The sequence below is a fragment of the Psammomys obesus genome, unplaced genomic scaffold, assembly GCF_907164565.1.
Source record: "Psammomys obesus unplaced genomic scaffold, mPsaObe1.curated_primary_1811, whole genome shotgun sequence".
Lineage (NCBI taxonomy): Eukaryota > Metazoa > Chordata > Mammalia > Rodentia > Muridae > Psammomys > Psammomys obesus.
The window spans coordinates 179474-207193 of NW_026596105.1; the positions used below are offsets into that span (position 1 = coordinate 179474).

At 40.0% G+C, this 27720-nt stretch overlaps 1 protein-coding gene across 1 annotated transcript in view; it reads right to left on the minus strand.

Moving 5' to 3' along the window:
* Positions 1–26272, minus strand: part of LOC129692334 (zinc finger protein 431-like) — a 49699-nt gene extending 23427 nt beyond the window's left edge. Inside the window, 2 exon segments of the mRNA XM_055628668.1 lie at positions 24875–25037; positions 26023–26272. Of these exon segments, the coding sequence (XP_055484643.1) occupies positions 24875–24943 (69 nt within the window). The 5' untranslated portion in view covers positions 24944–25037; positions 26023–26272.
* Positions 26273–27720: the final 1448 nt, after the last annotated feature.

Consider the following 27720-nt stretch of genomic DNA (forward strand, 5'->3'; position numbering starts at 1 on the left):
ATGCTGCACTCTGGAAGCAAGGTGGGTAGTTCTAGGATTTATACTGAGTTCCAGGAACATCAGAGATACATAGCGGGACATCTCAATAGTGGGATTATTCTTTAAAATAAAAAAAGACAGAAAACAATGACAAAAAGCGAATTATTGATGAATACTGGAAACATATTAACATATTTATTCAGTAATTTTGACCACTGATGAAGTTATAAAGTAATTAATTCATCCTTGAGGTCCTAACAGTTTTAGACAGAAGGCAAGGAAAATACAACTAAGTAATCTAACCAAGCCATATAATAAATTTTTGCCAACCTTAAATCCCTCTTTCATTCTCAGAACCTTTTTCTCCTGCAAGGTCTTCAGACATTGAGTTAATATTTAAGTAGCAGAAAAGTGTTCATCTGGAGGAATCAGCCTTTTCACAGAATGAGGCCAGATCAGACAACCCTGTTAGGGAAAGTGATCCAAAAGCAGGCAACTGTGTCCATGTCACAGACAGCCCTTACTTCAATTGCTAGGGGACCAACATGAAGACAAAGTTGCCCATCAGCTAGATATCTGTCCAGTGCAGATATCCAGTCCATGCATGCTCTTTGGTTGCTGGCAACCAGCCATTTTATGATGGCATGCTATCAAATGAATTTGCTATGTCGAAACAAACCTCAAAATTCTCAGTAGGATTACAAAGACATATTACAAACATAGACAAAATATGACTTCTGTACTTACTGTAGAGCCATAAGAATCAAGAAAGTGCACAATATTTGTGAAAGAATAAAGTGAGGCAGAGACTATGCCAATAACATATGCCCTACAAAATAGTCAAGTTTTCATCAAGGTACCTAAGGGAACTCAACCAAGAAAAATGTGACATAGTCCATTGCATTCCTATAGAAATTAAATAAACACAACTCTCACAAAAATAACTGAAACTAACTTCTACGCTTTCCAAATATCCTCCAGATAATACTGACCTTGTTTTCAAATAGAGTCCCCATTCTCTAGAATGCTCTCTCTAAATGGAGGTCATCAGAAAGGCAGGCTATGGTGTTGCAGCACTTCATGCTCCCCTTGTGATTGCAGGCAAACCCAGTCCCACTGATGACTATAAACAAAATGATGTTAAATATTATCTCTGTTTCCTGCCACATTGACTACAGCACAAAAATCTGTGAAATCTGCCTATCTACTGCCTATCTAATTGCATGGCAACATACACACTAGCGACACCTCATCAGCTCAGAAACTCCTTTTATACCCTGGAATTGAATTCCTTAATTCTCATCATTGTGACTGCTATTAGTGGAAAGGTTAAATAATAATCAAATACTTCTGAAGTTTGATCCACATTTCTTCCTTGACACCCGTTTCTAATCTATTTATAAAAGTTAGCACACAATGGAATTCAATTAAGAAAGCAATATTGAAAACTTCTACAAATTTGACCTTCATTTTACAAGCTGTGTTCCCACTGCATAAAAAAGTAAAGAGCTTATGACATGACTCAAATGAGTAATTTTTAAAACTCTGTGTGGTACAGCCTTTAACTTAAGAATTTAGAAATTTTAACATGGAGAAAAGCAAGATCTTTGCCCTGGGTAGCAATAGACAGTGATCAATGTGACCTGAGACAACATAGCTTGTCTCAGAAATACTTTTCCAAAAGGCTAAGACCAAGTTGTTCTAAAGTAAATATGCATGCCCAGGGATAAGTATTGCAAACACACTTAGATGGCTAAGTAAAAAAAAAAAAAAAAAAAAAAGAAAAGAAAAGAAAAAGAAAAAAAATCTGTTTAATACTAAGCATGTATCCAGCTCTAGTTCATTCTAAAAGACAAGATAGCTTAGAACAGATTTTGAATTCCCTATATGCAGCCATCCTTAAGTCTCTTTTAAGTTCAGGGCCCACGTTATATATTAAACAATTTCAATATGGACTAGAGATTACAAGTCTAGCCATTGAGGCAAATGTAAATTTACAACAAAGATATTCCTAGAATTATTTAACTACCCACTCCCCTAATACTTCAGGTCATTCTTCAGTGCCAGGTTCGTAAGTGTAAGGTCTCAAATGTTTCAAATGACAGGAAAAGCAGAAGGTAAAAAGCATAAAAGGGTGGGGCGATCTTGCTATGTCTTATCCTAACTAAACTTATTAAAAAGAAGAGCATCGTGTATACTACTCCAAGGGGAGAAATGGAAGGAAAAAGGAGACAGCTATGAATTGATCAGAAACTCTCATTCAATGGGATAGAACAATGAGGAGTCTAATAAAAATAATGCTACATAAGAGGAACATTATTTACCAAGACCAGTGACCTTTGAATTAGTAACTATAGATCCCTGTTTTGGGAATAGTTTGGTTCTCAGAATCTGAAGCAAACCCTCCTGAAATGCACTAGACACACTGCTCACCCAAGCAAATACATGGTTTTAGGAAAGGAGCTATATTTTATTATCAATACCTCAGAATCTTGGGGAAATCTCCCAAGGCCTAGGCCTCAGGTTGTAGTTGCTCTGCCAAGTATATTTGAGGAGTGTGGGAAGCAATTATATCATTCTTCATACATGAGGATCTCAGGGTAATCTTTGCTTGATCAGGCCAGCCCTCAACACAACGTTTTTCCCTGTTCAAATGGGTGTGATTAGATGTCTTGCCCATGTGACAAAACTATGCTTTTCTCAAGAAGAAAACTGCAACTTTATGCCACACCAGGCTTTAATGTTGGCTATGTTTCTATAATATCCCATTAACCAGCCAGTTAGATGCCTTTGCTTTGATATGGAGATGGGCAAATAGATGTATTAAACTGGGCTGTCTCCGTGGTTGTGAGTTGGAGAAAAAATTGTGGACAATCCCAGTGGACAAACATGTATCTCCTAGCATGCTAATCTCTTAAAAGGCCTTTGGGCATGCTACATATCTGTGGGCTGTTTTAGAATATCCCTTAGCTATATATATATATATATATATATATATATATATATATATATATATATGACTTGGTATGACTTTCTATCTCCTAAGCACTGGTAAAATCATTTACATCAACAATTCTATTTATTTACCTCACAGCTTTATACTGAAGTGTTACTCAACACGTTATTTTAAATCTCTACAAAATTAACTCCAAATGAATCTTACACCTACATGTCAAATGCCAAGGGCAGAACTTTTAGAAGCTATTAAACAAACTAGTCCTGAGTTTGGCATCCTGCCAAGAACATTTCTATGTTCAAGCCCCTGCTGCAAATGCTTTTTGAACATGCAGTCCCAATATTATGTAAGGAGGAAGCCTCTAGAGGCCAGCCTTCTCCCAGAAACTCTTGCATTTTGCTCCCTCATTTTGCCAGCAAGTTTGAACTAGCTTCACATTCCCAAGCTTGCAGAGCCAACTCCCACCTGGCCCCTTGAAATATTTTTCTAATTACCTGTTAACTGGTTAAACTTGCTGTTGTCTTAACCATGGTGCCTTAAATTATAAAAATATATCGCCTACATAGCCCTCACTTACTAATGGACAGAAGACCCACTTCAATGTTCCCTGATTACCTTGAGCTCCTGAACAGATGTCTAAGGATATAAAATAAGGAACTTGGATTCCAGACCGAATGTCCTGGAAAACAGTTACAGGCCTTGAGGCTAATTGCTATGGACCCAGCCCAGCTTCCAACAGAAACATCCTTGATAAAACCACAATGTTAAAATTTGAGTGGATGACCCTGATACTCACCAAGGGCCCTCACCTTGTGGATTTAACCCTTTAAATATACAATAAAGCTTACCCTCTTGGATGAGTTAAGATCCAGAACTGGCCGCCTCCCTGAGCTGAGAAAATAAAGCTTTCATTTTCATGTTCTTTTCCTGAAGTGAGTTTTCTCAGCTCCATCCCAAACCCAATAATATGAAGATTTTGAGATTCCCCCCGCTGTGGTCATGGCTAGGACAAGGAATCGGTCCTGTGGCTACTACTGGCTGCATATTCACACCCAGTCCCAGGATTGGCCATACACAGCAGCTCCTGCTGTTCAGCCTCTTGCTCCACCAGGTTGGGGGCAGCAGGCACACACTCACCACGTTGCAACTTTGGAAATCAGCTGAAATCCCCTCACAGCACACAGCAGCTATGCTCAGACCAATCATTCAAGCCTGCTCAGCTACAGAGCAAACATGGAGCATAGTGCCTGGAAAAAACCCACCTCTTCCTCTGACTGGATGGATGGCCTCAAGGTCCTGATTGGCCAGTGATTCTTGAGTGACATGAGGACCTCACTTAGGGTTAGAGTATAGTGATAGAAAAAGACTTAGTGATTCCTGTCCCAGGCTTCCAATTCAGGGTCAGACCTTTTCCAGATCTGCAGAGATTTGTATTTCATCATCATTTGTGCCTGTCCTTCCCTAGCTTACCCTCTGTCTTCCAGCACTCAATAGGCACCTCCCCTCTTCCTCCTGGAATCAAGGTGGATAGCTGCACAGCCCATTATTCAACCTACAGGGGAGTGAACAATCTGTCCCATAGGTGGAAGGGTGCCAAGACTATTAATAATTGAAGAGAAATTTTAGAAAATGCAATGAGTTGGGTTTTTTTCTGTGATTTCACAGAAGAAAAATTGGCTGGTGTTGTGCTCAGTTGGTACAGTTCTTGCCTAGCATGCATGAAGCTATGGGTTCAAGCCCAACATCACATAAAATCTGACATGGTGTCATTGCCTATAAATAAAGCACTTAGGAGGTACATGTGGGAGAATCAGAAGTTTAAGAATATCCTTGGCTGGTGAGTTTATGACTATCCTTAGCTAAATGAGGTCCTGTCTGAAAAGGAAAAGCAAAACAAAACAAGGATTTTCTTTTTTTTGCAGCACTGAGCATGAAATATTTTCTTTCATACATTCTTAGCATGCTTTCTACCATTGAGCTACACCCTCAGATTTCCCATATTTACTTATATCAATTAAAAATAAAAATTAAAAAAAATGAGAGGGCTAAAGGAATGGCTCAAAGGATAAAAACATTTTCTGCTATTCCAAAAATAAATCTTAAGTTTATTTCATAGTATCCACTAATGGTGGCTCACAGCAGCCTATCCACCTCCAGTCAAAGGATCCGGTGACGACTTCTGGCATCCTCAGATGACAAACACAGGAATGGACCTAAAACAAACAACCTAACAAACAAAATCTTTAGTTCCAGCACTTGGGGGGCTGAGGCAGGCTGATACCTGTGAGTTCAAGTCCAGCCTGGTCTACAGAGTAATTCTAGGACAGACAGGATTACATAATGAGACCGTGTTTTGAAAAAAACAAAAATAAATAAATAAATATGAGAATTTAAATTGTTTTTCAAAATAATTTCATTGCATTAAAGGCCAATAGAGGCACTGGATATCCTAAACCTGGAGTTACAGGTGGACATGAGCCACAAGATACGGGTGCTGGGAAGTGAACTCAGGTCCTGTGCAAGAGCAAGTATCAATCTTTACTCCTGACCCACCTGGTCAGGTGCTCCTCCCCTTTTGAGACATGGTTCCATGTGACTTAGGCTGCCTGCAAACTCTATGTAGCTGAGGATGACGTTGAACTTCTGTCTTTCTGCCTTTACCTCTCCTGTACTGGAGACTACATGTGTTTACTACCATATTTATCTTACAAAAGTGCTGAGGATCAAACTGAGGGCTTCATCCATGTTAGGTAGTCACTCTACCAACTGAGCTACAGCTTCAGCAGGAGGTCCATTTCATGTTGATGCTGTTCAACAGAAACGAGCACACAAACAGGCTGTAGAAGAACATATTTTTTTATAATGGAATAAAGAAGTAGAGGAATGTGGATGGCAGGAGTTCGTTGGGTTTTTATCACATGAAATTTTAGTAATAGTTTAGATTTTCTTGACAGCTTCAGAATTTTAGTAAGGTATCATGTAGAGGGAAAGAGTATGTGTAAGCTCAGTAATACACTCCAGTATTCTCTGCACTCTGAAATATGAGGTAGGAAAATCTAGAGTTTGATACCAGCCTAAGCTGCACTGTGAGATGGAGGCCAGCTTGGGCTGTGTTGAGACCCTATCTCAAACATAAAATTAAAAAAAAAAATGAAGGCCTCATGAATGTCAACTGTTACTTCCACAGTCAAAGAGAACCCCTAACTATATAAAAGGTTAAGATCTCAGACCTTAGAAATCCTGACATTTCCTATTTTGACTAAAACTTTGTTTTTCCTCCTGTCTCCCTAACTACAGCTACCGTGCTGAATTTTATTTTACCTAGAATGGTCTAGAACTCTTTCTGTGAATCAGGCTGCCCTCCAGTACTCAGCAGTCTCCCCCAGAGGGGAACCACCACCCCTGCTGAATCTATGATCTCACCTTTCCTTCTATGACACATTCCACTCTGCCCAATCTGACCAAGACCCATTTCCACACCCTAGAATAATCTATTTTATAAGTCATGCTGGCTGTCACTGATGGTCCAAACATGGTTTTAAAAGAATCTTATTAAAAGAATCTGGAGTCCAGCCATGGCGGTGAATGCGAGGTGGAGGTGGAAGAATCTGGAGTTCAATCACCATGTGTTCAATAGAAAAGCTCAAAGTCATCCTGGCCTACAGGAGCTGCTGTCTCAAAAATCAAAAAAAAGAAAAAGGAAAGGGAAGCAAGAGGAAGAAGGAGTTGTCAAAAGGATAATGGGCCCATTCATTCATTCTTAAAGCTTTTACAAGCAGCTTTCACATGTGCGGCTGTTGACCTAAAAAAGACCTGACAAATACACATACATGCCCTACCCACCACCACCACCACTCCTCCCGAAGTCAGGTGGAGGATGCAATCAGAGTTTAGATGCCAGATTCACTCAACAGGGAGGGGTAAGACCTGACCTAACCACTCTGCCAAACATGGGCTCTGAAGATGCTCTTTCTGGTCACACCCCTTCTAAGACCCAAACCAGGAGCCCAGGCCCCTGCCCAACTTAGAGATGTCAATCCTTCTTCATAACGCACCATCTCCCATCTCAACAGTTGCCAGGGCCAATTTTGGAACAGAAAATAATGAACATCTCAGGACCTTTCATGACTAGGTAGAAATCCCCTAACCAGGGACCCCGCCTCATGGGTCACATATCAAATGGCCAGTTCTCTTGTCAGTCTTTTCTAGTGGACATAAGCGGGTGGAGAATTGATTGAAAGCATTTGGAGTGGGGCAGGGCAGCGGCTCCCGACAGTGGGAAAAATGGCTGCTGCAGAACTGTCAATGGCCTCTGGCTCCAGGAACACTAAAGACAGGGCCTAGGCTGCAGGGGTTGCCCAGAAGCGACCATGGGCATTGGAGAAGCAGTAGAAAGACAGGGAAGCTCAGTGCTGTGATGGTGGCGCTCTTGATGCAGGTAGACCTGGCCCAGATGGCCTTTTCAGGAGGCATCAAGTGCTGTGGGGCACACAGCACTGTGGGGAAGCCCAGCTTGGAGCATGACCTGGGTTTGCCTTACCTCCCAAACCACACTAGAAGCATAGACAAAGCATTCCCATTTCTGGACCCTGAAACTTGAGCCTCTTCCCACCCATGTTTGCATGCTCCCTCCACATCACTCCCAAGCTCTTTAGGACCTAGTGTCTCTCACTCACAACTACAAACACAGGATCAGGATCCCTGTGCATCTTTCCCAGGACCCCTCTCTAAGAATCTGTCAAGGGCCTCCCATCCACCAATCTGAGACCTGCCCTCCACCATGTGTGTCTGCCTCCAATCCACCAGCAGGGTCCCAGAAACCCTCCCACCTGTACTTCCTTTGCCTTTATGTCCTCCTAATCTACTCACTTGGTTCATCCTATGTGTCTGGCCTGCACCAAACATCAGAATCCTGTACTCTTTTCTTCTGACTCTCCAAAAACCCATGCCTCTCCCACCTGAATCCACAAACATCATATCAGCCTGTGCATGTGACATTCCTTCTGGTCAAGGACATCACTATAAAAATCACTTCTTATCTATTGAAAAGACTTTGCACTGTTGCTGATCCTGACCCATCTTGATCCCAGCTTCCTGAATGAACACCCAGGACTTCCAAATGATAACACTGAATCCCACTGAAAGGAGCAAGTTAACTCTACACGTCTCTTTATGAGTTTTATACCCTGTGTTAAACTAAGTTCTCTCAGTACTTTTCCAGAAAGCAGAAGGACACAGACAAAAGAAGAAGCAGGTGAATTGAGAAAAGACCCATCCTGCTGTAAAAGAATGACCAGGCCTGCGCTTGACAGATAGCCTAGGAACCAACCCAGATGGCCTCAAGTCTTCTCCCGAATAGCCCCTGACCTTCGACCAAAGGCACGAAGCCCCACTTCTCAGAGATGAGATAATTGCTCTCTACCACCTTTAATGGTGGCTACATCTGCACATAGCAGAGCATTCCAACTGTGACTTAAAAATCAGATACTCCAGAGTGAATGGAATTTTATGTAAGAAGTGGGAAATAGTAAGAGCTGGAGGGGATGGGAACTCCACAAGGAGAGCAACAGAACAAGATAATTTGAACACAGGGAACTTCCCAGAGACTCATACTCCAACCAAGGACTATTCCTGGAGATAACCTAGAACCCCTGCACAGATGTAGCCCATGGCAGTTCAGTGTCCAAGTGGGTTACATAGTAATGGGAAGAGGGACTGCCTCTGACATAATCTGATTGGCCTGCTTGTTGATCACCTCCCCCTGAGGGGGGAGCAGCCTTACCAGGCCACAGTAGAGTACAATGCAGCCACTTTTGATGAGAACTGATAGACTAAGATCAGAAAGGAGAGGAGAACCTCCCCTATCAGTGAACTTGGGGAGTGGCATGCATGCAGAAAGGGGAGGGAGGGTGGGATCGAGAGGGGAGGAGGGAGGGGCTTATGGGGGAATACAAAATGAATAAAGTGTAATTAAAAAAAAATTAAAAATAAAAAAATAAATCAGATATTCCCCCGGATGTCTGGGGCAGGACTAGCCAGACTTTACTGCCTAATATAAACCAGACATTTTAAAAGTCAACCCCTTCATCCAATTCTGTGCTGCCAAGCCTGCAACCCTCACGCTTCCCCACAATTTTTCCTTTTAAAACCCAAGGCTTTTGTTCCTAGGGGCTGTTCCTCCCTGGTTTATAGGGCAGCCCCATCACACAATGGTTTGAATAAGCCTCTTGCAATTCCATCAATTCATTCTCCGAGTTTCCAACATCTGCCTCTCCAGTAATTGGGCTCCTGATGGACCTAACACCATGCCCATAGACATACCCAGATGTGGCAGCCTAGTAAGAGTTGATCATCATAAAATTGGTTACACATTGCTAATGTCAACTACTGTCAAAGCAAGAAAGCTGTCCTCCTTCTCTTCTATCATTTTCTATGCTGTAACTATACCAGCTTAAAAGCTGGTCATAGATCTCAATTCTTGCACAAGCCCTTCTTCATTTGTAAGCCCAGCACAGTGCAGTAGTGTTTAAAGCAATGCCCCACACATTAGCATGAGGCAAGCATGGGCTATAGGAGATACTGCTCTATACACAAATAATCAACAGCACTTGAAAAAAAATGGAAAGACCTTCCTAATGATGTAGAAACATTAGGGAATAACAACACATAAGAAAATAGAGCAGTGATGCACTTAGAGACAATCAAATTTAATAGAAGTCAGTAACTGACTTTTAAAAAAGATAAATGTAATTGAAAAAAAAGACTATAGGTTTAGTGACTTGGAAAAAGATCAGGTGATTTCCTGGTTGAGGAAATGGCATTCATAAGATGCTGTGTGCCCTTACCTCAAGTGCTATGTTGCTTGCTTAGATCTGTAACCTGACACACACACAGCTACAGTGAATGGCCTGTGACTCAACCTTCAGAACTGGCATAAATGTACAAGTGGATTAGGCATATCTGCAAAGGACAGTGCTCTAGTCGGATCTTTAATATTCATTGGATCAAGCTATCCTCCCCAAATTGTATACCCAGAAATCTAGTTTGTCTTCATTCATCTGACGCTAATTCACATGTGCTGTGAAATACCAAAATCATGATCAGATCCTTTTTCACAATGGTGACATCAGCAGCTCTTTGCCTATTCTAGTTTTCTCTGTGATGTGCACAATAAGCGAATCCACCTATTCTGGTCTGAAGTCCAAAGCCAAGCTCCACATGCATATTTTTTCCCTGCTACTGCAATGGAAGGTTGACTATATGACTCCAATGGGTAATTTTAAAAGTCAGTGGTGGTACCAACCTTTAACTGAAATTTTTATTTACCTTAATCAAGATGACAACAAGGTCACTGCCATGGGGAGCAACAGACTGGGTTCAAGGTCACCTGAGTCAACATAGAAGGGCTTGACTCAGAAACATTTTTCTAGAAGACTTGAGCTGCAGCTGTTCTAGAATTAACTTCCTTCACAGGAAGAAATCACACCATACATATAATACCTTAATAAAGAAAAACCTTTTCAAAGATAGAATGCATTCAATTCTGTATACTGCTCAAAGAGTAAATGACTAAAACAGATTTTGCATTTCACATAGGCTGTCACTCTTAAGTCTCCTTTAGGGTCAGGTTCCAGATTATGCTTTGAGTAATTCCAATAGGAACAGAAGACTGAAAGTCTAGCCCTGAAAGGACATGGACTTTTACACAGCAAATCTGTTTTCTAGACCATAAAATATAATCTAAAAGATACATTTAAAGGATTTATGATTGTCAAAATTCTCACACAAAGGAGAGAGAACACTAATGAAGAAAACATCATGGAAAAGTTAACTATGAACACTATGTTTGCAGTTCTTAGACAAAAGCTATACTGAGCTATACTGAGCTAACTTCAGAATACAGCAGCTTTTGCCTCTGAGGAGGCTGGCTCAGAACAATGTCACAACTGCTTATATGCAGGACAAAAAGGAGTTCATTTCGACTAGCCCTAGCTGCAGTCTCTGTGAGGGCTATAACATCAATGCAGCAAATTCCATTTTATTTAGCTTTATTTTTATTTTCATGGATGTTTTACATGTTTCTTTGCATAGGACCTATGGAGGCCAAAAGAAGGCATCAGATCCCTTGGAATGAAGTTACAGATGGTCATCTACTATTCTAAAATGGAACCTGTGTCCACTGTAACAACACCCAGTGCTCTTAACTGCTATGCCATCTTTCTAGCCACTTTTTATTTAATGTTTTTACATATGTTGGTATAATGTTCTTTGAAATGTATACAATTTACTCTTGTTCATTCAAATGCTGATTTCTCTCACCCACTATCTGGTTTCAATCCAGACACTGCATTGTGACGCTTATTGTAAGCCTCAGCTGTCTCAAGTTTGTATAAACATGCCACCATTTGTTCTCTAAATTGCCAATTAAAACAACCAGCCACAATGTTGAGCAATGGAGAGGATAGGGTGGGACACCCTGGTCTGGAGTGGGAGGAATAGGTAGGAAGCCAGGGAAAAGAGGGAGAATTTGGAGGAGAGATCTTGTAGCCATGTGGAAAAATGAACCGGACCTAAGATATCACTAAAAGCAAGTGTAATGGGTGAATCTGAATGGTAGGAAACTATGCGGCCTTGAGAGTTAGGATGGGATAACTATTGCCCAGCATTGTGCTCTATGTTAATTAAATAAATCCTAGTCTCTGTGTGATGATTTGGTTATATAGCTGTTTAGGAATAACCGCTGCTTAACTAAAAGATATACAATAGTAAATTTTAATATCCACAATAAATGGTGCCCAAATAATCTAAGTATCCACACCCTTTATACCATACTTTAACATAATTTGGTGGGGGCGATAAGCTCCCAGTCATACAACCCAAACGTAAAACCTAAAAACTGTCTCTTTAAGAGAGACTCTCAAACAAGCCCGGGAACAAAAGACAGCCTCCTGTGGGCAGACCTCAGACTTAACAACAAAACTGGCTGCTGCTACAGTCTAACAGAACTGAAGAAACAATAAAACAGACTTCTTGGAGCTCAGCTGATAATCTCTTCTATGGTTTTAAAACAGAAATAAAGGAAAGTTTAGAAATTATGACTATGGTTACATTCATAGTCCTCAATTTAACTTTAATCATTGGATTAGCCGTTTTTGTCTTCTCAAAGGCAAAGGCTTTAGAAAAGATACTGGAACAATACAGAGAACAAGTAAAACAATATAAAAAAGATATAAAGGTTGGAAACAGGACATAAAACAAGACATACAAAAACTTACAAAACAGAATAAACAACAGAAAGATAGGGCAGAGATTTTAGAAAAGATACTGAACAACACACAGAACTAGAACAATATAAAGAAAAAAATTAAAAGTTGGAAGCGAGGCATAAAACAAAAGATTCAAGAGTTTATTGAATAAAACAAACAACAGAGAGATAGGTATGAAATAAGGGTGCAGACCTTAAGAGAAGAGTTTAGAATACTAAGTAAAGAAAATACTCAGGAAGAGTCAAAAGATAAAGAAAGCCAACCAAAGGTAGCTAGAAAACAAACGTTAGCTTATCCAGTCAGTACAGCAGAGACCAGCAGATGATGATCATCCACCGGATTATCATGAAGCTGAATGGAGTGCTGTGGAAGTGCTAGATCTGAGGAAATTTAAAGAAAGTGTCACTAATTTTGGAATGCATTTCGCACTTGTAAAACAAATGCTGACTTCTTGGTCAATCAGAAATAGAGTAATCCCAAAGGACTGGGAGGATATGGCAAAGGCAATATTAGAACCTGGGCCATATTTACAATGGCTATCATGGTGGAGAGAAGAAGGTAGAGAGATAGCACACAAAAATAGAGCCAAAGGTGCTGGTGTTTCTAAGGAACAGCTGCTTGGTGATGGCCAATATGCTAACACAGACATACAAGCTGTATATAATGAAGAAACCTTAGCATTATGTCACCTAGCCTTAAATGCCTGGGACAAGGTTCAGGAATCAGGAAAAAGGCTTGAGCCAGTCCCTCAGGTCATACAAGGTCCAAGTGAAACATTCACTAATTTTTTGCAAAGATTGACCTCAGCTGTGGATAGAACTATCCACTAGCTAGAAAAGCAATAATAGAATCTTTACCTTTTGAAAATGCTAATACTGAATGCAAAGAGGCAATAAGGCCATTAAGAGCAAGATCTGCACCAATAGATGAATGGATTAGAAATACAACTGACATCAGACCATATTCACCCAATGTGACCTTGATAGGAGAAGCTACTCGTAAAGACCTTGGGAAATGCCTTCATTATGATGGGCAAGGTTGCTACAAAAGGACTTACCAGGACAACCAAAATGATTCAAAAAGGGAACCTATGCTTCCTAGAATATGCAGAAGGCAAGGGTTGACATTGGCCTAGTGAATGTAGAGCAGTTACAGATAAATAGGGTAATCCTTTATCAAAAACACTCAAGGGGGCCTCTCGCAAGTACCAATACAGGCCAGGGATATTCCTCCACAACAAAACTAAACACCACTGCTATGGAAATAAACATTAAAAAATTAGACAGCAAGGCCAGAGCAAATTCTATAGATAAATAAAAACACCAGGAAGGGAACAACAACAACAAAACAAATATATTGGCAAACCTCTATAAATAATCAAAGGTCAAAGTTAAAGATAATTTTAAATAATAGTGAAATTGAAAGCATGATGGATACAGGAGCTGATCTCACAATTATTATTCCTAAATCCTGGCCCCAGACTAGCCACTTCAAGAGGTGGATATCCAATTTCCCAAGGAGTTGGAACTTTATCTAAAGTAAAACAAAGTGTGAGGTGGCTTAAATATACAGGACCAGAAGGTCAAACAGGAAAATTAAGGCCATACGTGGCTGAGAGGAAGAGATCTGTTACAACAATGGAAAACCAGATTAACACTCCCCGAATTTCAGAGGCAAGCCAAAAAACAACTAATACTCCTGATAAAGAATTTGAAATTATTTTAAAATGTCATCAAAAAGTTACAGACTGTCCAGGCTATCCATAAACAAAATACAGCAGAAGCCATCTTTTCAACTTCATGTTGGGAAGACACTGCTAATAAAACCCTGACAGCCTTATCACAAAGGTGGTTGGCTGACTAACCTGTTTAGATTGAACAATGGTCTATTAATAAAGAAAATTACTGGCACTAGAAGAGCTAGTCCTGGAACAGCTGGAGGTTCAACCTCTAGTGTCCAACAGCCCTTGGAATTCTCCTTTAGTTGTCATCAAAGAGAAATCTGGAAAATGGAGGATATTAACAGATCTCAGAGCAATTAAAAAAATTATTCAGCCAATGGGATTGTTACAATCCGGTTTCCCATTGCCATCCTTGTTACCTAAGGAATGGCCTATTATAGTGATTGATTTAAAGGATTGCTTTTTCACAATTCCTCCACATGAACATGATAAAGGTTTGCTTTCTCGGTACCCACTTTGAATAGAAGCTGTCCAATAAAGAGATATCTATCACTAGAGGTTCTTACCACAGAGGATGTTGAACAGTCCTATTTTGTCCCAATATTTTGTACAACAGGCATTGGAGATAATTCATAAGCAAGGTAATCAAGAAAATGATTTGGCAAATGGACATGTTTTATTTTACAGAGTTTCGTAAACTGAAATATATGCACCATACTATTGATACATATTCAGGGTTTCAATAGGCAACAGCCTTAAGTTCTGAAAAGGCTGATTCAGTTATTACACATTTATTAGAAGTGATGGAAGTTATAGTACTTGTAAACAAATTAAGACTGATAATGCTATAGCGTATGTCTCTAATAAAATGGAAAGATTTTTTAATATATTATAAGATAAAACATGTTGCACAATCCTACTCGTCAAGTAGTCATTGAAAGATCCAATCATACTTTAAGGGACATGCTTAACAAACAAGAGGGGTATCAAAGACTGCCAGAGATAGATTACATAATGCTTGATTAACCTTAAATTTCTTAAATGATAAAGAACAACAAACAACTGCTGCAGGGAGACACTGGGTTATAGAAAAAACTGCAGAATTAATGTATTTCTTTTTTAACTTTTAATTACACTTTGTATCCCCCCATAGCCCCACCCACCTCCCCTCCTAATCCCACCTCCACCTTCTCTCCCCCTTCTTCACGCATGACTCTCCCCAAGTCCACTGATAGGGGAGGTCCCCCTCTCCTTCCTTCTGATCTTAGTCTATCAGATCTCATCAGGAGTGGCTGCATTGTCATCTTCTGTGGCCTGGTAAGGCTGCTCCCCCCTCAGGGGGAGGTGATCAAAGAGCAGGCCAGTTTATGTCAGAGGCAGTCCCTCTTCCCATTATTATGGAACCCACTTGGACACTGAATTGCCATGGGCTACATCTGTGCAGGGGTTCTAGGTTAACTCCATGCATGGTACTTGGTTGGCGTATGAGTCTCTGGAAAACCCCTGTGTTCAAATTTTCTGGTTCTGTTGCTCTCCTTGCAGAGTTCCTGTCCTCTCCAGATCTTACTATTTCCCACTTCTTTCATAAGATTCCATGCACTCTGCCCAACAGTTGGCCATAAGACTCAGCATCTGCTTTGATAGTCTGCAGGGCAGAGCCTTTCCGAGGCCGAATTAATGTATTTCAAAAATACCATTTCAAAATCGAGAGCAGGGAATGTGTTATGCTGGGGAACAGGTTTTGCTTATGAGAAGAGAAGAGGAATTATGGGTTCCATCAGAACTAATAAAAGTAAGATATGACAGAGGAAGACCACCTGAAGACTTTGCCCACAGACAAGAAGAGAGAAATCAAGAAGACCAAACTGAACAGGTAACATAAATTGGTAATCTATTCAAATGGGAACAAGTCTAAAACTGACTGAGACATAAAAAAATTTCTCTATCCAGAACTCCAACAATACATGGACAATAAACCCTTGGCTATAGTATCCTCAAAATTTATGCCATTCTTTTAATTGACATAGGTAAAATTAGTTTACAGTTTAGTCTCATCCTACACATCTCATACATTTATAATTTTAGAACTGTATGCTTGTGAGAAGTTATATGTTTGCAGAACGAAAGGACTGGACACCAGAGATAGAATTCATCCTTCCAGCATGCTGAGACATTGACACATGTATCAACACTGACCTTTCTATGTCCTTTCTTCATCCTTTCCCAAATTCTTTCATTCCAATATTTCTTTGTAAGTATGTGAGCAATTATGTACAAATGTATGAATTAAACCTGAGTTCATTTCTGTTGATTCTCTATATATGGATTCATGGCTGAAGACTTTCTATTGGATATGTAATTAGGGAGCTCATGCCCACCTGAGGCTAATTTTCCCACTTGCAGATAGATAGGTTCACTCATCAGTGTCTACCAGGAATCTGACCCTGAAATGACCTAAGCTGTCTTGGACAAGAAACATTAGAAAACACAAAGTGGTAAATACCTTAGCAAACAATTGCTGGTGCCATGGCTCTGAATTTCTGGAGCTACAGGAAAGACTATGGATATTGGCCTGGGGCAATCACTGCCTCTCTTTGTTCTGAGGACCTCCCACCATACCACTGACCATTCTCTCCTTGGGTGACTTTGAAACCTTGAAATTCCTGCCTCCTCTTTGTAAGCACCAAGATTACAGGCCTGTGCTGAGGTGCTTCAACTTCATTTAGTAACAGAATGTAATAGAATGATGGGATGCAATAGAATGATGGGATGAGTAAGAGGAGCAGTTACACATAATCTGTATTACAATACCACTTATGTCTGTAAGCCAGGGTTTCACTCTCTATAGACTAAGGATAGAACTGTGCCCTAGTCTTTAGATGAGTTATAACAGACTTAATGATAAAGGAAAACAATACTGCTCATAGATAGAAGACAGTGGGCTTTTACCAAGAGGGTTGTATTTGATGGGAGCCTTCTTCCAGTCCTGGAGTTAGGACCAGAGCCCATGTCCTGGTGACCCTATCCAGCCAGGCTCAGCCACTCATCTTCAATAAGCCAATTAAAAGAACTGAATTATCAAGCTATGGCATGTCTACTTATAATGCAAGGTGGGTATATCTAGGATATATACTGCATTCCAAGACATCCAGATATACATAGTGGGACTACTCTTTAAAATAAAAAAGAGTGAAAACAATGACAAAGGGAAATTAGTAATGAAAAGTGAAAACAAATTAAAATATTTATTTAGTAATTTTGACCAAATGAAGAAGTTATAGGGTAAGTAATTCATCCTTGAAATCCTAACAGTTTTAGACAGAAGGCAAGATACACACAACTAAGTGATCTAACCAAAGCATATAATAAATTTTTTACATCCTTAAATGCCTCTGTCATTCTCAGCAATTTTATCTCCTACAAGATATTCAGACATTGAGTTAATGTTTATTTAACAGAGAAGGTCTCATCTGGAGGAATCAGCGTTTTCACAGAATGATATGAGGGGAAATTAGAATTTCATTGAACCCACGGTTTCACTAGATGTCACCTAAGGGGGAGATATAAATGTGTCTTTAGAATATCTGTATTCCTACCAGACAGCCAGGTTAAAGGGATGAAAGAGTGGGACTGAGGATCACATTGGATTTTTTTTAATACAGGTCTTTCACTTGCTTGGTTAGAGTCTCAAACCAAGATACTTTATGTTATTTGTAGCTATTGTAAAGGGTGTTGTTTCCCTAATTTTTTTCTCAGCCCTTTTGTCTTTCATATTCCAGAGCATACTGATTTTGTGTGTGGGGGGGTACTTTTGCATTCAACCACTATGCTGAAGGCATTTATCAGCTGAAGGAATTCTCTGGCTGGCAAATTGTGGGTTCTAAAAAATATCATATTGAGTAAGGTAACCCAGAAGCAGAAAGAAACACATGGTATATACTCACTCCTATGTGGATATTAGACATACAAAAGAGAACATACTGAGATCTATACTCCTGAAGAAGCTGAACAAGGGAAGATGCCCAATCCTCATTCAGAAGGGCAAATGTGATAAACATTTGAAGCAGGAAAAGACAAGGAAGAGGACAGGAGCCTACCACAGACAAGACTAAAGGAATCCACTGATGGGGGTAATGAAGCAGAGGCTGAGACTCAGCCAAACTTTGGGCAGAACACATGGAATTTTATTAAAGAAATTGAAGCTATAAAGACCTGGAGGGGACAGGAGCTCCAAAAGAAGACCAACAGAGCCAAAAAAACAAAACAAAACAAAAAAAAACTGGGCCCTGGGGCCCCTGCAGAGACTGTTAATGCAAATAAGGACTATTCTTGGAGAGGACCTACAACCCCTGCTCAGATGTAGCCCATAGATTCAGTCTCCAAGTGGGTTCCTTTGTAAGTGGAGCAGGGGCTTTCTCTGGCATGAACTCAGTGGCAGGCTCTCTGATCACCTCCCCCTGAGGGGTGCAGCCTTGCCAGGCCACAGAGGAAGACAATGCAGCCAGTTCTGATGAGACTTGATAGGCTAGGGTCAGATAGAGGGGGAGAAGGGCCTCCACTATTAGTAGACTAGGGGAGGGGCATAGGGAGAGAAGAGGGAGGGAGAGTCGAATTGGGAGGAGATGATGAAGGGGGCCACAGCCAAGATACAAAGTGAATAAATGCTAATAAATAATAATTAATAAAAAATGAAAAAAAGTTCCATTAGGAGACCACAAAGTGGAAGCCTGAAGGGAGCTTTCATAGATAGCTATGTGTAGTTTCCAAGAAAGGAAAGAGTGGAGGACCTGGAGGGGACTGACCCACCACAGCTAAGCAGACACAGAGAATAGAGTCAAAGGCAGTTAGTTCTCAGGTAAGCCCCAAGCATTGCTCTCTGGCCTTTTAACCTTCTTCCTTTATTATTCAAAAGTCACTCCCTATTAGTTCACTCATACTCCACAGTTATTTGTAAATGCCTGTTTTCCTGAGCCTTAGAGTAATTCTTTTTTTTTAATCCAGGATTCCCCTGATAGCAATCAACATGCCATCTCAAGTAATCACCACTTCAGGCTCCTAACTAAATGTTTTGCTAGCACTGGTGAAGCAGTATACAATTCCATTCAGACAAGTCAGTCTTCAACCCTGAATGTTATTTTCCTCTCTTTACAGGAAGCATAAATTCCAGCCAGAGGACATCTCACATGTATTCTTGTGGACTCCCCTTCATGCCTATTTATGACATGTGAGATAAACTCAGTCTTTTTTTGCCTTTGGCTAAGAGCTCAGTCTCTTTTTAATGAAAGGATGAAAGGATAAAACAAGATTTATTATTATTTATTATTGTTTCCATGAGTAGTAATAAATTCTTCAAATTCTGTAACAATGACCTGGCAAATAATTGGGCTATTTTCTTTGATATGTTCATCCACTAAAAAAAATATATGAACTCTGTATGAATGTATATATGTGTGTGTCATGATATGTAGATGGCACTAAGAATCTGTTTCCACTATGTGAGTTCTAGAGATGAGACACAGAGAGTTGTTTGGTTCAAGTTATCTCCTTGGCCCTTATTTAGGTTTAAAAATTATTTATGTATGTGCTGGTGGCTAAGTATGCATATGCCACAGCCCAAGTGTCCAAATGAGAGAAAACATGTTGGATTCAATATGAGTCTCTAAGAAATTGAACACAGGTTATTAAGCATCCACTTTCTCCACAGAGACAATTCTCTGCTATATGTCTGTGGTTCTGAGAAATGTTATGAACTACTGTTTAACTGTTTAGACATACTAACATTGAGACATGTACAGGCATGTCTGGCCTTACTGCCTAACATAACCATGGTCATTTTGTTAAGTATCCATTTTGACCAGAAGGTGGAATTAACTTCACATTCTCAGGCTCTGCCTTTTACTTAAATTTGAATACTTGTTAAACACTCTGCTTGAATTAATGACATATGCTCTACTTAAACAAAACCACAACACCCAGCTATATTCCTTTCTCCCAGAATGATGGGGAACTGTAAAGTCCCTAAGCCTATATCCCAACTCAACAGCTTAAAATGCATTCTCTAGCTACCAAGACACAATACACTTGAAACAAAATTGATTCTTCTTGTATTTACCTAGGCAAAATGAGGTCATGCTACCCTCCCCTTGTTTCCCACCTGGTTACATGGTTGTGATCTGGTTATGAGTTTTCTTATGAGAGGCCTACCTTTGAAAGAGATTAATGTCACAATCTAGTTCCTGAATCCTGACAGCGTCCTGACCAGTCAGTTTTTGTTCAGCGTTCAATAAACTACTATGTGTCTAAGTCTGGCATTTGAGTGGTCTCGCTGCAGCTATTGATAAACCCATGACATAGTGATAAAATAAACTAAAACAATCAAAAATATAACAATATATCACTTTCTTTGCAAATGAGATTTATTATTCAAATTGTCCTATTTTCCTCCATCCTTAGATGACAATGATTACAATTTTAAAGAAGAAAATCTTTTATGATGTAATGTTTCAACCAATGATATTTGAGACTCAGTGAGATGGCTCAGTGGGAAAGGTCCACGGTGTACAAACCCAGCAACATGATGTTTGATCAACATTGGATGGCAGGCAAAATCAGACCTCACAAAGTTTGCTTCCAGTCTCCATATATCTGCTCTGGTCAATAAACCCTTAATAATAAATTACATACACACACAAACACATACAACACAGAATTTTTTAAAATAAATCTCATTGCTGTTACATTATCTAGCATCACTACATAATTCCAATAGAAGGAAGTACTTCAAGACAAAGTGCCAAATGGTTACTTAATGAGAACATGAAGACTTGTGGAACACCACATAATATATACACATCCACAGAACATCAAACGATACTGTGAGATATGTTCAGATCCTGTCTGGTCTACTTATCTACATATAGGACAGGCAGGTCTACACAGAGAAACTTTGTCTTCACAAACAAAAGCAAAACAACAAAACTAAAAACATAAAAACAACAGGAAAGCAAAATAGCTTAGCACTGAATAAGAAGTGTTTCTACTGTATCTTATGTGATTTAGTGATAAGAGTTTGTAAGTGTAGGCATAGCAGCATAAGAAGGAATGTGACTGATTAGTTTCAACAACAGAGTAGGCATAAAAAAATAAATGGGTTGAGTCTGTAGACACACAATTCTATTACCCAATAAAGAATCTAGAAAAGTTCTAAAAGCTCCACAACGAAAGCCACAAAACACAGACAAGTATTCAAAGACATCAACCTACCTTGGAGCTTTCTTGTCTGATCAACTACATTCTAACCCTGTTCACTATAGGCTCATGGTGAATCCATGATAAAAAATGCATTTAGTCTTACTTCAATGATCCTCAGAGTCCAAAACAGCTCAGATACTGCACAAGTGTTCAAGGTCTGTTTTGTCACTAGATAATCTCTTCATTGCTGCATCTTGTAAAATCAGAAAGCAAGTTATAGCTTTACAACATACAATGGCACAAAATATAATTTCTAACTCCAATAGACAGCAATCTGTACACAGTGAGGGAAGATTGGACCAAGGCAGGAAAACCAGTAGGGCAAACACCAAATCCTGTCACTGATCTCAGACACATGTGTCTTAAGTTTCACAGGGCTTAGGGGGCCCTATACCTGCAACTTCTCATACATCTCCACATTTGATTACTTCCACTACCTACATGCATCTCTCCATGGCAGGTGTCTCATTGCTTAGGTATCTCAACATCTTGTGGACACAACGTGAAACGCAGTCTTCATCCTCACAGCTTTATGCAATGTACCCTCACAGTATTCTCAGTGGGGCTCTAACTCTGCCAGACATAGATGGATGGAACAGTGCTGAACTGAAAGCACAGAGGAAGAATCTATGACCTTAAAATTTGCATCTTTCTTGAATAATCAACCCAACATAAGTGTCCCCGCCACGTCTGGATTCTAAGGTGGGATGGACCCTGCCATTCTTAGACCACAGTTGCAAGCACGTTTCATATTAAGTTCCTTCTTGAGACTAAGAATCAGTTTACCTTCTCCTTCTAGTCAGATATCTGTGAGTTCCAGGCTAGCCTGGTCTACACAGCGGGTCCAGTAGAGCCAAGAATACAAAGAGAAACCCTGTCTTAAAAAAAATTATAAGCTGTTTCATGCCCAATACAGCATGACTATGAGAGTCTTTCTAAGTGTACAATCCTTTAATTATTACTGTTGTCTTCATTCTTTTAGCACAATGTCCTCCTTAGGCACCCAGCTTGTCCACAAAAAACAGCATTGAGGTTATTTTCATATTTAGGCCACCATGGGTACAAGTGCAATGGTATGATAATTCTGATACTTCTCATGAGTAACTTCAAGTGCATGGAAAATCTACTGAGAAGACTGTAGAGATCCACAGCAATTCTGTCGGTTTATGACAACTCTGTATAGGCTATGTGTAGGTATTCCATCAAAATGTCTCAGAATACAAGTAGAAAATATGCACAATTTTACATGAACTATAACAACACAAGATGGTTTTAATTTTAGTCAGTGTCTGTGGAAAATACCAACACACTGATATCAGATTTTACTTTGCATGTTCAAAAAGATCCCAGTGGCATGATCAGATTCATTGCTCAGTTCTGCAGCAAATTTTAATATCACTTTTTGTTTTCTCAATTAAGTAATACTTAGTGTGATGTCTTTTACGTGACCATAACAAGTTGCACTGCTTCACTAAACTCTATACTAAAGTCTTATTTCTATGACATTGTATATTGTTTCATACCATTTTCAGTTTCACCCGCTCTTGTTGCTAAATGAATGATTATAGAGTAACACTTACCCTCTCATAAAACTGTAAACCAAACCATTAAAACAATGCATTTTCAGACAACACGGTGTTGGGTATATTCAATTTGCAGCATAAAGTTAAAATAATCCAATAAAAAAAAATTGGGGCAACAACAACTTTCCAATAGTCACAAATAACATAACTCTTAGTTTAACTCTTACCAAGCAAGGGAAAGATCTATATGAAAAAAACTTCAAATCTCTGAAGAGAGAAATTGAAAAAGATATCAGAAGATGAAACACTTTCCATGCTTATGGTTCAGTAAGAATAACAGCAAAAATGGTCTTCCTACCCAAAGAAATCTAGAGATTAATGCAATTCCCATCAAAATACCAACACAATGCCTTACAGACCTTGAAAGAACAATTCTCAACATCATATTTTTAAAAAAAAGGTAAAACAACCCAATACAATAAAGAACTTCTGAAGTTATCTCCAACCCCAATCTAAAGCTAGACTATAAAGAACTACTAATAAAAACAGCATAGTACTGGCAGAGACACAGACTTGTGAGTCAGTGGAATTGAATCAAATACCCAGAAATAAATCCACACATCTACAAAAGGCAGGACTAAGGCCAAAAATTTATACACTGAACCTCCACAGTGTGTCCTTCTCCCCATCAAGCTACTTAAGACTTCCAGCCCCTGGTACTACAGCGAAGAATCTCCACTTCTCCCCTCAAAAGACTAACATATCAGTGTTCTGTCTGAGAGAAAAATCCTGCTTTTGGAAATGCCTGTCTGTTCTCTTTTAAGTCCATGTCAACTGCATCCATCCTGATCTAACAGACACTACAACATGCACTGAGGAAAGCAGAGAATCATAGGTTCATATTTTAAAAGTCTCCATTCAACTAAGCATTTAATTGCAAAAAAAAAATGAGTGGGTAGAGTTCCAGATGTATAAAATCTAACAACATTCATTCAAGATAAAATAAATTATTAAAACAGACACATAACAACAAAGATAGAAATGGTAATTTAAAAATCTCTCAATTAAAAGAAAAAAAATAAAAGCAAGCAAGCCTAGGTCTAGAGATTCAGCATGAATTCTACAAGTCTCAAACAACTCACTGCAATACTCCTCAAAGTATTCCACAAAAGGGAAAAGGAAGAAACACTTCTATATTTTTGTGAAGACACCAGTATTATCTTGATTACAAAACAATCAACTTCTGAAAATAACACAACCTAGTATTGTGTTAACTAATTAATAACTCATGTTATAAAGAACTTCTATACAGGTACTCAGTTTTCTGTACAAGAGACACACTCACTTACCTAATATATTAGGACTGGAAGCCATGATTACAGACTACATCAATATCAATGTCAAATATTACTGATTCCCATTAACACTAAATTATATAGTATTCAAACATTCACATTTCATCTTTTATTTACCTAACGTTGACTGAATGAAAAGTTCAATTGACTTGCTCAACAATCTTCTTCCTGATAACCTATTTGAAGGTGCTCTCCAAGGCTCATGAGTGTAAATGAGTCCTAGTTTATTTCTTGTTGGTTTAAAACCCACACATTACACTTATCACTAACACATTGAGATACGGCCCAAGCTCCTGAACACTGTCTGTGTTCTAAAATTTATTAATGGGAGCACATTTTTTATTTCACCTTCATCATACCTTAATAATACTAAAAAATCTGTGAAAGCAATTACTTTTCAGTTACTGCTGACTCTAGGACAGGCTACTTATTGTCCACAAAAGGATCTTTTTATGGTCTTTTGTCATAAATACAGATTGTATTTTAGCTAAAATGGTTGCTTTGGATATGATGTCCTAGTCTATGTCTCATGGCATTGGATATATTCCATGAAATCATAAAAATTTTGGCTATTGAACTTGCTATACTTTTACACTATTTACACAAATATCTTACAGAATTTCATCTCACACTAGGAAAACATTTATTGAAAGACTTTCAAATTTAAGGTCTTCAAATGAGTGCTTTCAGTCCCCAAATCATGTAAGATACAAATACATACATATGCATTTTGACAGAACCTTTTTTCATTTTAATTTGTACTTTCAAGTATAAGATGAAAATGTTTTATTGACTTGATGACAATGATTACTTACCAATAATATAAGATCCTGGTGCTTCCCTTGCTTATGAGCGAAGCTTACCTGGCATGGTAGAAGCCAGTCCATGTTTCTGTCTTCTTTAGATCCCATTTCAATTTTGCTCAACAGCATTTATGGAAGGCATGGGACACTGCATACACTGCATTCCATATGGAATAGCTGGGCTCAGAAATGGTCACCACATCATTTTCTTCTGGTTTAATCTCTATAGAAATTGGGTATGGGTCATGATTTTCACATAGCAAAGTACAAGGTGAGCAATCAAAACTGTCAATCCAGAATTTATGGAAGTAAAAATCTCCCGTGTATGTGACTAGAGAAAGTTCACTAAGCCAGAAATAGAGCTTGTCATTGAATATGAGAAGCTTCCTCTGAAAAAGTTCATCAAGTCATTCCTATTTGATACGGACTCTAAATAAAATGTGTTGGTTTGCCATGTTCTACACCTTCCTTCGGGTTGAAAATATTTTATGTACCATGTGGAAAAACTTCAATTAATTATATCACTACAGAATACCTGCACATTTACCTGTGTATGTTGGTTCAAATTCAGCAAATCAACACCAAATAGTACCCAAGTTTCAACTAGCTGGCTGTTTTTCTGTAAAAACCACACAGATTTCTTTCTTTCTTCCATTGCTTTTCTTTTCTGTCTTTTTCTTTCTTTCTTTCCTTCCTTTCTTTCTTTCCTCTTCTTCCTCCTCCACCTCTTACTTTTTCTTTGTCCATGTATGTATGCCTTCAGATGAGCAGCGGTGGCCAGATCCTTCTGTACTGAGTCTCCAGCACCCTAACAACTAAGCACAAAGCACTTTACCTACTCAACCCCCAGACCCCTAAACATTATTTATAGTGTCCGGCCCGCTCGTGCACCCGCGAGCCAGCAGAGGGCGCCAGAATAACCTATACAAGATCGTGCACAGCCTTATCCCCAGATGGGGCACCAATCTCCCCCAGGATGCACTCAGGCCTGGTGGGGGCGGAGGACTGTGCCTCTTCTCTTCCCGCCATCCCCCTGCCTGTGGTTCTGCCCCACGCACGAGCTGCTCGGGGACTCCAGGCAGACAGACGGCTGGCGGAGGACAGGGGAGGGAGGCGGGGAACCTCAAAAATTCCTCTCCTTCCCACCCTCAAACCCCCCTGCCCGCGCGTGTGAGCACGGCTATGAGCAGGACTATAAGATTGCTGACCTGGGAAACCGGGTCCAGGCTGCGGCGCGCCTCTAGCAGAAGTTCCGCTCCTTCCGGCTTCGCTTTCGGATCCGCCCCGCAGAGAGCAGAGACTTCCGGGCTCGGAGGCTCCGAGGCCGCCCCGCCATCTCCCTGGCCCCTTCACTGGTTTGTAAACAGATATCCTCTAGTTACAGACGGACCTTCTTCGCTCCGTTTCCCACTTCGGAGTTCTCGCTGGTCACGGAAGTCTAAACAGTCCCAAGATGCATCGCGGCAGAGACCCTCCGGGCTGAGAACTACAAACATGGCTTCCGAGCAAGGACTTCTAGGATTGTATATGAGAAGTACAAAATGGCATTCGGTCGGCGCTATGCATCTTGGGATTGTTTGTAGTCACGAGTCTGCGTCTTTTCCTGTCTGCTGCTTGGACCGTGGACTCGGAATCGCCTATAAATCCCAGAAGCCCTTGCAGGCTGTTCCCAACATCATAAGCATGTGTTCCTAAGCTTCCCACCCTGCGGCTTGGCGAGGAGTTTGGAAGTAGGCGCGAGAAACCCTCTTTGTCCTCAAACCCCACACAGCCTTTCTCCAGTTTCCTGTGTCTGTAAATCTCCTTACCTTGCCATACCGTCTTAGGGATCACGATTGGGCAGGAGTTTTGTGACGTCATTGCCCTCCGCTGTCCCGGAAGTCAACACACAGTAGCAGCTCCTGCCACTATAGTAAAAAAAAATGTGCTGTCCCTGGTAGCTGGAGAAGGGGTCCTTGGGTCTCTGCACCTTTGATTACGTCATCTGGGGTCAGCCACAGATAATAAGTCTCTTTAAATATATATATAAAGGCCAGGTGTGGCAGCACACGCCTGTCATCCTAGCATTCCTGCAGGCATTGGCAGGCGGGTGTCTTGAGTTTTCTTCACCCAAAAATCCCACTATCCGATGAGTTGTACCGATTTTATTTGACAGTGATTAATACTGTTTTTGTTTTGTTTTGTTTTGTTTTGTTTTTTGTTTTTTAACCACATAACGAACTACTGGAGGGCTGTCACAGTGGCTAAAGAGGTGCCTACTGCTCCAGATGGACCTAGGCTCAATCCCCAACGCCTTGACCACTGTCTGTGAATCCACTTCCAGGGGATCTCACAACTCACACACACAGGAAGGCGAAGGCAATTTTCTAAGAATGAAATAAAATTTCTTAATCATAAGAATAAAACCTCTGATCTAAGAAGGACTCTGAGTGTTATGCCAGGATCACAAGAACCTCAGAGACCACCAGGAGATGACTCGGTGCAGAAGCAAGACAGCTATATTACAAGAGTGATCAAACTCAGTACCCAAGTCTCACCAATACAGCAGTAGAGAACTGGGACCCTGAGCCCTGGGTGAACAGTTTTTTTTTGGGGGGGTGGGAACCGCAAGCAGGGGGATTCCTTGACAGCAAGCAGTGGGGTTCATGCCTTAGCATTACAGGATTGGGTGAAAGTCATACAGCAAGATGACCCTGTAGCTGAGGCACATAATACAATTGTCATTCTTCTAAACTACATCTGGAATGTTGGGAAGAATTTGCCCAAATCATTCTCATTGATTGTTGTCAGGGAGACGCTCTCTGTTTTATACCAAATATTTATTCTGTGATATTTCCTGGAGGCTGTTGCTAGGAGAGTTAACTTTGTTTTCTGCCAAGTAAACATTCTGTGATATTTCCTGGTAC